The sequence below is a fragment of the Zeugodacus cucurbitae genome, chromosome 5 (assembly GCF_028554725.1).
Source record: "Zeugodacus cucurbitae isolate PBARC_wt_2022May chromosome 5, idZeuCucr1.2, whole genome shotgun sequence".
In the NCBI taxonomy this organism is placed as follows: Eukaryota; Metazoa; Arthropoda; class Insecta; order Diptera; family Tephritidae; genus Zeugodacus; species Zeugodacus cucurbitae.
In genome coordinates, this window is record NC_071670.1 from 4,619,038 (window position 1) to 4,636,807 (window position 17,770).

A 17,770-nucleotide genomic window follows, 5' to 3' on the forward strand; every position below is an offset into this window, starting at 1 on the left:
AATTTAATTAAATTTTCTTTTAATTTTATTAAAGACAATTTTTTAGTGTATTGTTTATATTTTTAGGAACTTATAAAATTTAAAAAAAAAATATTTTTTTTATTTTCGCTTAAAATCATTCTTTGCCCTTATAAATTATGGAGCAGTTTATGGACTATATACAAATTAGGACTATACGGTAATAATTAAGCTATAGATATACATAATAACACTATGATATATTGAACCTAAATACTTTAATCAAAATATTTTTTTAAAATACTATAATATTATATTTATCTACGCATGTTTATTTTTATTGAAAAAAAAAAAATTAAAAATCCCGTGTACAGCCCCGAAATATCCAACTATATAAATATCTTAATATATCAAAATTTGTGTAATTTTTTTCAGTGTACCCCCTCTAAAAAAAATTATTATGTCAAGCATAAAAAAGATAACTAATAACCAAAATATGTTCCCCTCATAATTATTTGCGAATTTTCTTTTCTTTTTTCCAGTTTCTCTGTGTGTGTGTAGTAGCCAACCAACTCCAAAAAAAAAAAATCAAACTCAAACTATCCACATACCCATAGAAAACCCACAAATAAAAAAAAATATATATTATATCAAACCCTACATGTGTTTATGTGTATGTGTGTTTTATATGTGAAAAAAGTGGTAGTAATAAACCCCTTATACGTCAACAACAACAACAACACTAACAGCTATACAACAACCAAGTAGCCGCAGCAAGAAAAAGAAACTGGCCTCCACAACAGCAACGGCTTACCAGCACAAAAGGTATAAATTTACTGCTACTTTGGCCACCCACAAATAAGCGCTTTTCAATTTCCTTTGCCTTGGCTTTTGTTGCGAATCGCTTGTCGTTTGTTGTTTTGTTGCCACCGCCAAGTTAAGTGCAAATTAAAACAGTCAAAATTAGTCCGCGTTGTCAACCGACGTTGCTGTCGCTGTCGCCGCCATCGCCGTTGTCGCCATTGTCATCGCCGTTGACGCCACAACTATGCGCCATGTCAAAACTTCGGCATTACCGGTCCATAGATCAGCCCTGCGCCACGACCACCATACGCAAAAAGTTAGTTGGACAATTTGAAACTCAAAAAGAATTTTCTTCAAAAAATATTTAATTTTTGCATTTCATAAGTTTATTTCATTTGTATAATACATCTCTGCTTAAGCTTTTGCTACTCTTCTAAGCTTTACTATAATTTTTTTTTTCGAAAAAGCTCTCAAAAGCTTAAATTTTTATTTTCGAAAAAGCTTCTCAAAGCTTTTTGCCTTTTTACCTATAAGCTTTAACTACTCATTACTACTACATTGCTTGCTTTGTATATATCTACGGTCTTTGCTTGACTCCTTTCGTATTTAACCTATTACTAACACTATATTATAGCGTAATGTGTTATAAAATTCTATAATTTATAAGTTATGCTTTCCCACTTCAGTGTAAATGGCTTTAGATTAGTTTATTCTTACATAAAATTCTGCTATAATTCCTTAGAGCTTTTAACCATAACTGTAACAATGTTATGTATGTCTGCCTGCTATAAACTTTACTATAATAATCATGTTTACGAACTCTGAAAAGCTTCCGCTGCATTTTGTGTTTTACTTATGCTCTTTAATAATATTAATGTTGTTCTCAAAGCTTTTGTGGTTGTGAACTTTGCTAAAAGAAGGTTTACTATACAAATTTCATAACAATAGTACATATGGAGGGATTTTCTATAAAAAATTAAATATATTCTGGCTTCGCGGTACTTATGAAGCGATTTTTATGGCTTTATAAAGTTTGTCGAAATAATGCGTGAGTTTATAAGCTATAATAATGATTTAAGAGGTTTGTATTGAGAATGAAAAGTATATAAATTAAAGTATAAATATGCAGAGACCTTCTATAATAAATTATATTTTAGAAGCTTCGCAATTTCTATACGCGTTTCAAAAAAATTCAGATTATTCCAGTGTTACCATACCGCAAAACTCGCTTTGGCCGCTTACATTAACTGCTTGAACATGTTGTAGCCTACCTATAGGCGCCTATTAAAGTTGTTAAGCCTTAAAAAACATGCATTCATAATAATTTACCGGACCTTTCGCTTATTTGTTTCATTATTTAGAATTGTTTCCAAACTCACTAAGGTTGTTGCCTACTTTTAGGCGCATGTTAAAGTTTAGTGTTAAGTTAAGTGAATACGTTTTTATGATAATTTATCGCATTTCACAGTCATATATATTTTTTTCAAGTATTTAGGTAAATTTTCCAAACTTACTAAGAATGTTGCCTACCTTTAGGCGCTTATTAAATTTCCAAACACTCAATAAACGTGTAGTTCTAATAATTAAACGCATTTTTCGCCTCAAATATATATATTTTTTAAATTATTTAGAACTTTTTTCCAAACTTACCGCATGTCTTAACTGAAATAAAAAAGAAAAATTATATATTACTTTAGAATAATAAATGATTACTTCATAAAACAATATTAAAAATTGCATGCATTTCAACTTCCTTAATCACACATTTCGCTAACATTTTTCTTCTCCCGCTATCGTTATCATTTCAGGACCATGACAGCGGTATGCTTTGTCTGCAACCTGCCCATTTTGTCTCACCAGGTGGGCCTGGTGTGGCAGGGTGGAAATGGCTGGGACGATATGGTCAGAGAGCAGGTGAGTCAAGTAGACTGCATAAGTTTGTTTTGCATAAGTTTTCGCTTTAAATTTACTAAACTTAATCACTTGCAGTTGGAGGAGTCTACCATACGACAGCGTTTGGGTGGACGACGCGACTCAGCAGCACAAATAACCACGCCCCCTAGTACATCACCGCCACCAGGTGAGTTTCTAACCCGCTTCAGTCTTATAAAACTAACTCTAATTTTTATCTATTTCTCTTTTACACCTCTTCGCCAGGCCTCCAGCGTCGCCGGCGCAGCTCTCTAGCTCAACTCACCGATATTTTGCGCGAGTGGAGCGGTGGTGGCGCTGCCAAGCAGCAAACACAAACCCAACGTCAGAAGGCACAACTCAATCGGCGCGAAACCTTAGCTGACCTGGCGCGCAGTCTGCCTTGGCGCACTTCCACCACCGATGCGTCAACTGGTCCTGGTGGCGGCGGCGGCGGCACCACTTATATAACACCACGCAAACGTCGCGAGTCCAGCGCCGACTCGGGTATACGCAGCATGCGTTCACGTCGTGACTCGAACACGGCCGAGTTTGTAAAGCACTGGAATCGACGTGAAAGCACTGCCGCCGAGGAGCCCACTGTGGCCGTGCCTATTGTGGTGGAGAGTACCGGACGTAGCGTAAGTTTTTCGTCTATTTCGTGCACTTTATCTATATTTTCTTTGCTCTTTTGCTGTAAGCATTCATGCTAGTACTTACCTTTAGAATCCGTCCTAATTATACACTTTCTCTTCCACTTTCCTTTAAACTGCCTCTTCCTGCCCATTGTACCATTTGTTGTGTATGTATTACCTTGTGCAAACGCCTAATTGCAGAGCTCGCGTCGCGGCTCGGGTGAAAGTTATCTCTCGAGTCGTCGCGACAGCAACATTGGCCGTGCCACCACGCCGCCTCCGCCACCCAAGAACAGCGGCATGATCGCGAAGAAACGTGATTCGTTAGCCGCACCCGATTTTCCCAACTTCCGACAAGAGCAACGTCCTTCTACAAGTTCAGCTGGCTCTGATTCAGTACCGTTAATATCTACTACCAACTATCATCAGGTCGATTCCGCTTGTCAAGCATTACCGCCACCAACAATCATCACTAGCTCGGTAACACCGCCGGCCACAAGTCCTACCGCACCGTTGAAGGGACGTCGCGACTCGACTACGCAGTGTGGACGCGTTAATCGTCGTGATTCTAAAGCCGGTATATCACCGGAACGTGCGCCACGCTTGCAACGTCTACAACGGCAAGCAACTGCTTTCGATGAGAGCTGCCTGCCTGGCGGCAGTCGACGTGGCTCACAGCCGGCGCTTAGCCCCGATCCGCCGGAGGATTGCCCGGGTGCGCGCACGTCGCGTCGTGATTCGCTTAGTCCGGACAGTGCATCACGCGGCGGACGACGTGATTCACGCGCACATCTCTCACCCGATCGCAGTCACGATCGCGATGGCAGTCCACGGCGGCAGACGCTGCGACGACAGAGCTCGTCGGCTGCGCGCAGCTCACGTTCTCCCGATTCGAATAGCTGTTGCTCGTCGCGTGATCCGAGTCCATGCTCGCGACCACCACCATTGGTGTCGGCGGAGACGAGTTCGCGTCCGGCCATAAGAAGACAATCGACCACTGAAGAGATCTTGATAGCACGTGGTTTTCGGCGCCAGTCGACTACGGAGGAAATGATACGTTGCCGGAATTTTCGACGTCAGAGCTCACAGAGCGACGATGTGTGCCGGTGAGTAGCGGAAATGAGCATATCGAGTGCTGAGGTTTTAATTTATAAATATTTATACTGTTTACAGTTATCGTGGACGTCGTGACTCAAGCGCACAAATTATTGATGGTACCATCGGCACAATGACAGTGGAGACAACCAGCACCTTCTTCGATTCGAGCACTCAGACCGGTGAGTACACTTTTAATATATTCGAATTTAGATTTAAAAAAAAAAGGAAGAGAATATACATACTTCGTCAAGTGTAGGTATGTACAGCTTTTGTAAAGCTTTATGGTTTTGTAATAGATATTGTTGCGAAGGTCCTGTCAGTTCAAGAATAAAAATATAAGCGAGTTAATTTGAAGTGAAGCTTTTCTAAAGCTCATTTTTGGATCTTCCTTTAAAGTTTTTGAATGTTTTTTGACGAAAATTGGGACTATTGATCCAAATTATGTGAAAGTTTGAGTTCGATTGCCTTCTGTTCAGATCGGGTTGGACTTGGTGATGTTTTGGATTGGATGCAAGCGAAGCTTTGCTAAAGCTCTTTATTCTTTCAGAAAAGCTTTTGAAATCTTGACATAAAGTCGGACTTTTGAACCAGATTGTGAAAAATTTCAAGAAAGAAGCGTAAATTGTGAAGAATTTAATGTAAAAATGAGAAAAACCAGCTCCCAAATTAAGCTTATAACCTGAAAGCTTTCTGCGACTCTTTTACGATAGACTATGACTGATCCACAGTCACTCCAAGTTTTAAAAGCGTAGACTCGAACCCTTCGCCAGGTTTCTTATCGATTCAACTCTGGAAAACCAGCTTCCGAGCTTTAACAAAAACTCTCTAATCTTTCCATGGGTCATAATAATTTTATCTCAAGTTATTGGCAGTTCACCACCTTTCCTTGGGTCTTAATGGCTTTTTGTTTAGATGCAGTAGTTATTTACTTCATTTTTTTTTTGTCTTTTGTGTCATCGGACGGTCGCCTATCGGTAAAGCTCCCCGGTAAAGCCATCTCCTGCTGTGCTCCATATACCCAGGAGACTTTCTAGGTAATTTGTTTGTGCTTGCAACACTGTTGCACAATCATTTAAAATCCACAACTTATGCGAGAAGTTGACGCATGCAACAACAGCAAAATACACACGCGCAATGTTGCAAGCAAACAAAAGTAATAAAACTGCTGCTGCAAACTTCAAAGTGCAACATGCATAAATTTTCCGATTTCTCTCTGCACTCATTCGCCTTTTATTTTTATCTTGCCACGTGCCACATGCTGCCACCTCAATGATTTGTACAATTGCTGTTGCCAGTTGTTGGGGGGTATTAAATAAAGTGCTCATTGCTCACTTGGCGCGCATATTTGTTGCATGCAACAAAGCGTTGCAAATGATAATTTGCGCTTCAGCAGCAATGAGTGTCAATGTTAATTGCTCTGTTGCAAAGTGGTAAACTGTTAATTAACGCCTTGTTTGTTTGTTTATTGCTGTAGCAATAAAGGCGGCTGTTGGAGATATACACATTTCCAGTGGCTTGAGTGTGTGTGAAATGTAAATTGCAGCATAACAGTTGTTTGCTTTGTAAATTGTACATGCCACATATGAGTTTTTCACGAACTTTAACTGCAATATGTGCTTCATTGTTTCGTTGCACATTTATTGGTGTTATAATGTTGCTGCAACATGTTGTTGAATGTATTGAACGTGGTTGGTAATATTAAAATAGTGTAGTAGAGGTGTTGAAACAATGAAATCGGGCCCAAAAGACCCCATTCTCTTAAGACTTATAAGACTTAGATATATTTTTTAATTTTTTATTATAAGAGCATCTCTTTAGAAGACCCTGTAGATCACATAACCTCTAAATATAAATCATTTCACTTTTAAACCTCCCTCTAGATCCCTTATAGAAGTCAGGCTTCTCTGAGTATCAAACATTTATTACAGATCGCGTTAGGTAGATATATATGTAGATCCGGTAGATCAGTCAGTTCTATATTCTTTTGCAGCTGAGGATCAATTTTTATCAACAATACGATCGTTTATAATCACACCAAAGTTGTATCTTTACATGTTCTTAACCAGCACCCAGCCTCTATGATATGTTCTTAACTAGAACTGTTCGTAGATCATCATACATATATAGAGATACATATTTATAACTTGCTTTTATAGAAACGATCGCTGTAGAACACTCCTTTAATCAGTATTTCTTATAAGAACTATTCTTAGTATAGTCCGAGGTTGATTTCTTATCATCTTGTTCATCAGAAAAAAATGTTGTAGCTCTTATATCCAGAGAATTTGTAACGATTGCCCTGTTAGTTCTATTAATAGATCACCATTCATTAAAGGAGCGCTTATGATCAATCAAAAGATCACTGTAATGTCTTTCTGTTCCATAGATCTCCAGTTATGTTTTTTGGTATTATGTGTGAACCATACTAGATCATAAGACCTAGTTGGTTTTTATAGACAGAGAATTTGTATTCATAGCTGAATCTATGAAGAAAATAAGAAAATAAAGAAAATAAGTACGATCTATCCGTGGATCGTCTCTCTATGTAGATCTCTTCCTAGGATTGGGTTAAGATTCAATATATTTTATTATTGTCATGACTACCCTCCTTCTGAGGGACATTTTTTGATCGCTCTGGAATTTTTTTTATTATAAAAATCGTTATTGTATAGAGTTATTTCTAAGAACTTATAATGCTTTTAAGACGGTAGTAAATGTAGGTAATTGATCATTCTATTGATATTATTAATAAATATCTCTCTTAATCAGAAGATCTTTCATGATGGGTGGGGATATTTGTTCTTGGGATTAGGTTAGGAATGAATGAATATTGGGGTTGACCGATGCAGAGAGACTAGTTTATAATATAACTCTAAGATTTCACATCCAGAAGAACATTTATGATCAGTGGGGTTCAAAATATAATTTCTGATCGCTCTGAAAATTTTAGTTTTGTAGAAGATTTATACTTAATATGAATAAATATTTTTATATATATTATTTATTTCCTTTTGGTATTTGAAAAATTAAAGGACTTCTCCAAAAATATATAAAATACTTCTAAAAGGCTACAGAAGGGTAAATTATTCAGAAAAGCGATAAAATAATTTATAGAAAGTAATATTATAGTTTATAAAACTTAAAGATATTTTTATGGCTTAAAGCATAAAATGATTGGTTTTCTGTAGCTTCAGAAATAAGCTTTTGAAGCTTTTAGAAACTCAGACCTGCCAAGCTTTTTCCACAGCTTTCACAGGATGAAACATCTATACAGAAAATTAAATAATATCATTTATTTTCTCCGAACTCCGCATTAAGCTGTCAGCAAATGTATTTTATCTTTTAACTCGCTCAACTTTGACTTTTTCACACAAGCACAACTTTTATTGCCTCCGAATTTACAAACTAACAAGAGTTTACAAACTAATAAAAGTTGTTGTCAAAAATTGCGCGCGCGCACACAATACAACAACAAAATCTTTGTTTACTAAGGGTAAGGGAGTAAACAAATGTCATTTGAAGAACAAAATGGGGAGAATGAGTTATAAAAAAAGAGAGTGTGGGTGGGTGGGGTGGTTGAGTAAAGGTTGGTGTACAACAAGAGGATCTGTGATACAACTTTAAAGGGCGAGTGTGTTCGCAGCAGCTGATAGCATGCAGGTGAACAGGAGTGAGTAAAAAATATTTTCTATGCAAAAATTGAGAGCGCAAACTGCAATGGATTAATCGTTGTGGAATAAACACTGTGTACAAGTGAGAGCGCTGAGCGCGCCGGAGTAGTAACAGAGAGCGCTACTGCGCGCTACCCTTTGACAGTTGGAAAGCGCCATTGACATAAGGATATATTTGACGTTTAATAATACACAGCGCGCTCTTGAAATTTGACATTTGAGGAGAGCACTGCTATGCGCGCTCTTGCACTTTGACAGCAGAGCGCGCACATGATGACAAGTGAAAGCGTGTAGGCGTCGACAACATAAATTCATTGTTTGTAAGCTGGCGCTGCGCGGCGCTTTTGTAGTTATACACATACACAGAAACTTTATCGCCTGCTTATGCGTGTCCTTCCCAAGCGCAACACACACACATTGTTGTTGCCTTTTGACTTTCCATTGTGGTTGACGCGCACGCCAACGTCGCTACCGTTGTTGCCTGCGCTGTCGCTGCCGCTGCTTTTTAACTCTGCTCACTGTGTGCTGACTGCTCTTGGCACCATTAACACACTTTCCTGCAACAGCGCAAGGATTCCAAATTTTAGTTTATGTTGAAAACGCGAACGCGACGCGTCGTTGGCGCATACAGCGGTTGAAAGTGAAAACACTAAGTTAAGCGCAGCAGTGAAATAAAACAAAAAGTTCTAAAAATTTTAACAAAAAAAATGTTTGTGTCAACAATTACCGTTAAATGTGCAACGAATTGTTATTGAGAGTTGACTTGCAACAAGCGCGTGCCAAGTAAGCGCTACATATGGGCGCCAAAAGTAGTGGCGACGAGCACGCCTTAAAGTATACAACACAACGCGTTTATTAAAAGCGTTTTTTTTTTGTTTCTTTTTCTTACTGTTGTTGTTGTTGCCGCCACTTATTGTTGCAATTTGGTGCGCTGGTGCTGGCACCTGTGACGTCTATGCAGAGCAGCAGTAGCAGCAACAGCGCTGCCACTAACACCATGCTGCCGCAAGCAGCTGAAAAGTGCGAAAAATCATTGTGCACGCCTGAAAGTATGCAGCGCACAGGTAATACACATAAGTATGCGAGTAAACGCGTAAGCGACGCTTATTGTAAATTAATTTGTGCATAAAATTGCCGAAAAATATTCAAGAAAAATTAACTGAAAGCGAAAGTGAGCGCGTCAGCTAGCAGCCGCGCTGCCATAAAGCTTTATCTGCGTATGTATGTGTGTTTAATGCTGGAAGGCAATATTTGTATATAGTTATGAATGGCATTGTATATTTGCTACGTTTTGAACAAAAAATACAACAAAAACTACAGCCAAAAATGCAAAAAGGACAAAAACTGTAGTATACTTTTAGGCGCTACACACCCACGCATGGTTTTTCGGCGAAAAAAGACTTGTAAATAATAAAAAAGTGTTTGTTACAGCACAAAATAGTTATTTAACGTGCATTGGAAGTCACAAAAAACCAACAAAAACAACAAAAGCGTGCAGAGTAAATTTTATGAAAGCGATAAAGAGCGCATAAACTTGTTTTTATTGCTAACTATATGCAGTAGAACTTAATAATTTGCAAAAACTAAAGCGCTAGAACAACAAAAACACTAAAGGTTTTTAAAAAAATTAAATTAAGTGCGCGCCTGTCCACCAACAACAATAATGTACCGCCCGTTTAAGGTGAGCCGAGCATTTGTTTAGCAGCACCAACAAAAACAAAAAAAAAACACTTGCAACAAATTGTTGCATGCTTGCATGTAAATAAATGTGTGCGCGCCAGCCTGTGCATGTATGGCAAGGGCGCGCGCTGCAACGCGTTACAAAAATGAAATGAATGAGTGAGCGCGCGCTCATTACAGTGTTAGTGTCAATGCAATTTAGCGCTACAAACATACGCATGAATATATATTTTTAAAATACATACACACACAAACACAAATCACTGTAATCCACAAGCCGCACAATAAGTGTGTCGCCTGCTCAAGGCTATTGCATGGCCGCCACCCACGCTGTCGCGTCACACACGCTACGCGCCGCGCTGTTTGCATGCCGCGCGTCATGCAACCGAGTGCGGTGTAACCACTACGCGCTCGCCACAAATATGTCATAGCCAAAAGCCAAGCCAAAATGGCAATGCATATCTGGCACATTGTATGGCGCGCCTACAAAACAACTACCAGCCTAACAGCAGACATTGCATGTGAGCACCCCAGCAGCGCTTGGCGTTCTCCCTTCTAACTCATCACATGCGTTTGCATGCTGCTTTCGTTGTGTTGCACTTGTGTTTGTGCGCCATTCTTCTGGCTCGGTATGCAATTCTCGTTATGCGCACGCACATGCAACAGTTTGTTGCATGCCACCACATACTTGCAACCACACACGTATTTTCTATCTTTTTTTTTTGCTGTGTATTAGTATGCATGCTCTATGGAAAATTAAAGAAATGTTGCTTTTGGTTGTGATTGTGTTTTGTGGTTTTGCTGATTTTTCTTTTGTTGCACTTGGCAATGATTTTATGGTTGAAACTGATGTGAATGATACAGTTGGAGGCAAAAATTTTGTGGAAAATTTTCTATGTTTTATGAACTTCTATTCTTGACAGATAGATTGAATTCGAATTTTAAGTTTTTTGGATAATTCTAAAATGGATGACTAGTATACTAGATGAACTTATGATCCTCAAGGAGACGACAGACAATTTATAGAGGACCCTGTCTTATGAGAGTGCTATATTTTCTCTACCGGATAATCTCCACGCATTTCTGGTACCAAAAAAACACCGTCGGATAATATCTTCCTAGTATGAGTTCTCTAAATTTAGTACCGGATAATTCTTGTTCGAATATTGTTGATAAATGTGCTATCGGATAATCATAAAGAGTCAAAGAGACAACAAGATGTGGTTTCGGATAAAACTTCTGACTAAAATAGCCTTGCGTATATTTAGCAACATTGCATTGATGAGATAAGACATTCTGTCGAGGTTTAAATCCAATAAGAAGACAATAAGCTTGGTATTTAATTGCTCAGACCTCTAAAATGGACCACATTTACACTAACGGATAATTTTTAACATCTAATGGGGTTGCAAAAAAGCGTATCGGATAGTTTACAGCTCAAAATATAGTGCCGGATAATCTCTTGAAACATAAAGGCTTCGAAAGAGTGGCCGGATAATTTTCTAAACTAAATAAGCTGCGGGATAATCCAAAAAGACCCCCAAAAGTAGTCCGGATATAATTTGAAACTCAGCCTCACGTTTATTTGGATATACACTACTGAATTTCATTTCGCCATTTTTTATACTAAACGACAATATTTTCTCTACCGGATAACTTTTTAATTTCATTATAGACTCTAAACATCACAAAGCTTTAAAAATTCTGCGGTTGGGTTAGTTAGAATGTAGTGTGTATACTATGAAACATCTGAGAAATTTAAGAATCGATTTTAACAACTTCGTTCAAGGAATCAAGGAGGTTATGAATAATACTATGGCAATATGGATCTTAAATAATAGCTATATGGAATCAAAAATTGTAGGAATTGCTTTTTTAAAGTGTTCTCTAAAGTTTACAAAATTTCAAGACCTTCTACTGATTTTTGGAGATGGGAAAGCCTTTAATGAAGCTTTCTGTCACCACTTTGAGCCGGCTTTAAACTTTGAAGACACTTCAGACACTCACAAAACACCACAAATGCTTAAAGCTTGTTTGGGCCTCTATTTTGTTATATCCTAATTATGTTTCTCCATCTCTGACTTTCTCTACAACAAAAAGCGAAGAATCTGTGCTATAGGTCACTCAAGATTTATTCCTTTTCCTTTCCATCGGGCTAAAAGCCACACATTTTTATACAATTTGTATACAATATAACAGTGACGCGATAAAATCTATATCTCACAGATTACTCATCACTCATTCTTATACTATAAACACGTATGTATAGACGCATTTCCATTTATTTTGCAACAAATATTTTTACGGCACTACATATGTTTCTTAATACATAATAAACAATATAAGCAAGGCGTTAAGAATAGACATAAAATTGCTTGTATGGAAATTGCATGAAAAATGCATAAAAATCACAAACGAGGCGTTTGTGTTGTTGTGATGGAAAAAAAACCATTGCATATCTCCAGGCGTACATAGAATTTTATTGGAACGCATTAAGGCGTGATGTTGTGAGTGGAAAGGCACAAAAGAAAAATACATTAAAATATATATTTATATGTTATTTTATATGTATGTAGACATGTATGTGGCATGGAGCATCCACAGCGTTGAAGCATCAATTATGTATTGTTTGTAATCAAAAAGCGCAGCAGAATTAAGGAGAAACGTATATCATATGAATAAGGGGATGTATAATACATAAAACATATGAAAAACCTCTAGAGTATATATACTTGTTAGAAATAACAAATATTCACTAACAACTCATAAATGTATGCTTTAAATTAAGGCATACGTAGTTTCTCTACACTCCCGCCAAAGCTAGCGGCTGCAATCCAAGCTCATCTTTCCATAAAGAGTATGTGTCCTCCCATCCCATCCATTTTAAATATTTTCATTACATTTCCCTACAGCGCCCCCTGTCGACTGTAGATTAAAGGCCCAAAATTCTTGACATTTCTCAATTTTTAATTAATATTCGACAAAGCGTCAAAAGGTTATGTCCAAACTATGTATTTATTGTAATGACAAGGGTTTATATGTATACAACAGTTGATGGAAGAAGAAATCCACACCGCGTTTGCTTTTGAGTTGATAGTGAGGAAGGAAATTTAAGGAGACAAACAATAATGAATGAGAACAATAGTAAAATGCTATAAAGTCCGAGCCCTCGACTCTCCGGAGACTTCATATGATACGAACCGAGTGTGCGAACCACTACAGTCTCGACAAACCAGAGTAACTGGATTATCATCATTTCTCAGGCTGATTAACTTAAAATAATCGAACCATTCGGGCCGCTGTAACAGTTGATAGGACTAGAGAGATCACTGAGACCTTCTTTCTTGTTCTACTGAGTTTTTTATGAGTTTGGAATCCTTTTTAAGGATGCTCGTTAGCTCTAATGTAAGGGAGCTCTGTAAACTCTTTTTTAAACTCTTTCGAAGGAAGCTGAGCTTTATCATTTCTCCTTTCCTCGGATTCATGAATCTGAGCATTATTATAAGGAAGAGTTTTTATCGCCTGTTTTCCGATATTCCGGCATTTAACAATGAATCATCGAACTATTGATACGGAATATATTAGACTAAAACACCAAGCCCGACGGAAACAGTCCGACGCAGAGATGATTTCTTGAGACGTTCTTCAGTTCAGTCCTCGGCGAAAAAACCATGGTCAATTTGAACTCGGTACGGCCGCTCGAAAGTGTTCGACTTTATTAAAGAGTGCTCACTGGAAATCTTATTAAGACATCCGGTTCTCAGTGAATCGGTTATCTCAGTGAATAAATGAGTTCTTTCTTTAACCCTTCTTCTTTATCCATTATTCAAATGGTCCTTTAGATTGGATATTAAGAACAACTGGGGTCGAATTAAAGGTTATTTATACTGTTTAGGTTTGGACCATATTTCGAATTTCTCCTCTTTAAGAACGGAAAACCAATATTGAAATTTCTCTCTCCCTTAGTCATTTAAACCGCATTAGCTTAACAAGCCGCTGATCTCCAGCACTGAGCTCCTCCGCTGGCATTCACAAGTCAATTAAATTAGTGCTGAGCTCAACTTGAAAGCAAATTCATTGTCACTGGATAAAGACGCAGACAGAATTCGGCATGCGGAAAGCAAGCCAATTGCAAGTGTCTAAACAATTTGCGTTGGCACGTTGCCGTCATAACGCCCAAATGTATGCCACACCGACACAAAGTGCGGTGCATAGAGCAGTGCAATGAATTTGGCAGCAGCGGCGTTTGACTTGCAAGCCAAATCAAATTTACATTGGCAGCCGAGCGACCACGAAAGCAGTGAGGCAGAGAGAGAGCGAGAGTGCGAAGAAGGGTAAGGAAGGCAGGAGGGAATGCACTCACTAGCCTCAGCCGCTCAGCCAACTGTGTTGCAAACAACTTAGTACTTCCGCTGCTTGCTGCCACACAAATTGGCAACTTTTCAATTACAATTGTGTGGTAAATGTAGCGGAAGTTCGGCAACAGCAGCAGTACATTCTCACCATCTCACAACGTGCGGAGGTGTGCAGCCTTGCGTAGCGCAATCAACAATTGACTCGACGGCGACTTTAGCTGCATTACTGCCACTTTGAAGAGGTGTCAAAGTGTGACAGCGGTATGCGTCGTTGAGTCGTGCCGCACCGAGTGCATAATACAGTTACTCGTAGGTTGGTGCTGTGTTGTGTTGCGAGTGTGCCTGTATAAAGTTGCAGGCGAACTTTAAATGCAATTTTCGGCATGCTGAAGCCATTGTGTGGTGGCAGTGACGTAGTGTAGTGCCATTTGATATATGCTGAGAATGCTGGTGCTGTTATTATTTTTGTTGTGCTAACATCTTAAAGAGAAATCGTAGAAGTATATAAACGCATCTGTATTAGACACATAACTATTGTTATATTTATTGCTTTCTAGTAATGATTTTTAAAGCCTGAAGTATGCTACATATGAAAATTATTGAAATTAATGCAGCTAAAATGCTAAACACAGTCAGACCTAAATGAATACATACAAATGTTTGACTTAATTTTAAAATAATGATAAAAAAATATATTAAAAGTAAGTTAGCTCCTAAAGGTATGCAATCATTTTGTGTTCATCACACGTTTTTCTATAAAATAAAGTTAGAATCGCAAATAAAGGTTTAAGATCCATGATAAAGCATTAAAATGTGAAAAAAATTAAGGAAAAAATGTTGAGCGCCCAAAAGTAGGCAAAGCATTTAAACCACACTTCCAGAATTTGATAATACTCAAAGCGGCTTGTAGCAATAACTTAAAAATCTTATCAATGCGCGAAAAAAAAACAAATAACGCTCGAAAGTATGCAACGTTTTTTTTTTATTTTAAAATTTATGAAATAGCCTAAGAATATGCTAAATATTATAAATAAGGTAATTAAAAAATCTAAATGTTCAGCTTTCAATGAAAACTATTATAAACGAAATACATATATTGCCATAAAGTTTCAAATAGCCTTAAAGTATGCTATGAATTTTAATTATTCATCGATTTCAAGTCAGAAATCAGTAGTGCCATATTTTTTTAATTCTTTCTTATATCCTTCAATTCCATTTGTAAAAATCACTTGGAAATAATTTTTTTTTTGTAACTACTAAATCGCAATCGTTAAGTATGCTTCCTTTAAATCTCAAGTGACTTTTCGTGCGTAAGTGTTACGCGCTCACTATATTCAATCATATTTAACGAGTGCAAGCACATATTGAAAAAATTCAGCAGTGAAATGATTATTAGAATTTCGTTCGAGCGCCTTAGAATATGCAAACTTTTTAAAGGGTGATTTTTTAAGAGCTTGATAACTTTTTAAAAAAAAAAAACGCATAAAATTTGCAAAATCTCATCGGTTCTTTATTTGAAACGTTAGATTGGTTCATGACATTTACTTTTTGAAGATAATTTCATTTAAATGTTGACCGCGGCTGCGTCTTAGGTGGTCCATTCGGAAAGTCCAATTTTGGGCAACTTTTTCGAGCATTTCGGCCGGAATAGCCCGAATTTCTTCGGAAATGTTGTCTTCCAAAGCTGGAATAGTTGCTGGCTTATTTCTGTAGACTTTAGACTTGACGTAGCCCCACAAAAAATAGTCTAAAGGCGTTAAATCGCATGATCTTGGTGGCCAACTTACGGGTCCATTTCTTGAGATGAATTGTTCTCCGAAGTTTTCCCTCAAAATGGCCATAGAATCGCGAGCTGTGTGGCATGTAGCGCCATCTTGTTGAAACCACATGTCAACCAAGTTCAGTTCTTCCATTTTTGGCAACAAAAAGTTTGTTAGCATCGAACGATAGCGATCGCCATTCACCGTAACGTTGCGTCCAACAGCATCTTTGAAAAAATACGGTCCAATGATTCCACCAGCGTACAAACCACACCAAACAGTGCATTTTTCGGGATGCATGGGCAGTTCTTGAACGGCTTCTGGTTGCTCTTCACCCCAAATGCGGCAATTTTGCTTATTTACGTAGCCATTCAACCAGAAATGAGCCTCATCGCTGAACAAAATTTGTCGATTTGTCGATTTTTCGATTTGTCGAACCGAACACTGATTTTGGTAATAAAATTCAATGATTTGCAAGCGTTGCTCGTTAGTAAGTCTATTCATGATGAAATGTCAAAGCATACTGAGCATCTTTCTCTTTGACACCATGTCTGAAATCCCACGTGATCTGTCAAATACTAATGCATGAAAATCCTAACCTCAAAAAAATCACCCGTTATAATTCCACTGAAATTGTGGATTTATTGTAAGCTTTAGTGTTAGCTAAGTTACAAACTAACACGTTGTATGCACTTTACACTAAAAGGTGCTAAAAGCATGCAATATAATCCTCAATATTGTTTTAGTATACAATTTATTTGTTGTTATACTGCAACTAATTTGTACTAACTCTCGTACCGAGCAATTTAAGCCTGCTTATATATTTTTATTACGTTGAAATTAAATCCAGCAAATAACAATAAGTGCTTAAATGCATGGAAACGCCTAAATGTATGCTGCATGCATATGTAGATTCACACTTTCAAGGCTTTCAAGCGTAATATGCAACATATTTTGTAAACTAGTAGTTAGAGTAGCTAGTTTAGTGCTAATTTGTGAGTTTTCGCCTAAAACTATGCAATATATAATTATGAACTTTCTGTTATTATGAAAGTATGAATCAGTTTTATCAAAATTGTTTTTTCATATTCAATTTTAAACTCAGTAATTCTAGTAAAAATAATTAGAATACAAAATTGAAGCAATTTCAACTATACAACGCCTGAATGTATGCAATAGAAAAAGTATTTACTAAAAGATATTGCCAATAACCATGTAACTTTCACTGAAATGTGAAAGCAAGAACAAGCATTTTCAGGAAATTATGCACTGCAGCACCTAAAAGCATATCACATATTCCTTATTGCATTTACGCACACATTGGACGTGCATTTCAGTGAAATTCGAAATTAAAAATGATGGACATATCAAATATTGTAAACAAAAAGCTGCACACACAAGCGCACCACAACTTGTTTCGTTACACTTTTTGTTGTTTACTATTTTTGGGAAAGTATAATATTTACATATTTCCAAAAATATGAAATGTAGCAAATGCTATGCACCGACTATTTTCCCAAGAACTATGCACAGCATATTACATTTTGTAGTTTATTTACCAAAGATTCATGCGAAAATTCGTTATTGAGCTAACAAAATGAGATTATGTCAACAGCAGGCTTTATTAATGTGGTGCGCCTAAAAGACGGTAAAGAAGAAATATTGATTTTGTGGTCATAGAAGATTATATATCTGCTGGTCGGCATAAAAATATGGCAATATTCGATAGTTTGTTTCATACAAAATTGCATTGAAAGAAATATAAAATATAAAATTTTCATTTGCGCCTAATTTTAGGCAACATCGAAAGATGTAATGGTTGCATGTGGCACAAGCGAGAAAAATTTAATATATTTGCACAAAATCAATCAAAAATTAATAAAAGCACTGATATATTA

At 37.3% G+C, this 17,770-nt stretch overlaps 1 protein-coding gene across 4 annotated transcripts in view; it reads left to right on the forward strand.

Annotated features, from left to right (window-relative positions):
• The window catches only part of LOC105208563 (uncharacterized), a 268,673-nt gene that overhangs the window by 139,102 nt on the left and 111,801 nt on the right, over window positions 1–17,770 (forward strand). For 3 of the 4 annotated variants that reach the window (XM_029038012.2, XM_029038014.2, XM_029038013.2), the window contains exons 2-7: window positions 501–1,078; window positions 2,571–2,676; window positions 2,752–2,842; window positions 2,920–3,314; window positions 3,510–4,414; window positions 4,482–4,585. In XM_029038012.2, coding sequence (XP_028893845.1) covers window positions 1,014–1,078; window positions 2,571–2,676; window positions 2,752–2,842; window positions 2,920–3,314; window positions 3,510–4,414; window positions 4,482–4,585 — 1,666 coding nt within the window. In that variant the 5' untranslated portion in view covers window positions 501–1,013. The remainder of the gene's footprint in view (window positions 1–500; window positions 1,079–2,570; window positions 2,677–2,751; window positions 2,843–2,919; window positions 3,315–3,509; window positions 4,415–4,481; window positions 4,586–17,770) is intronic. The other variant, XM_054232555.1, reaches the window with a different exon arrangement.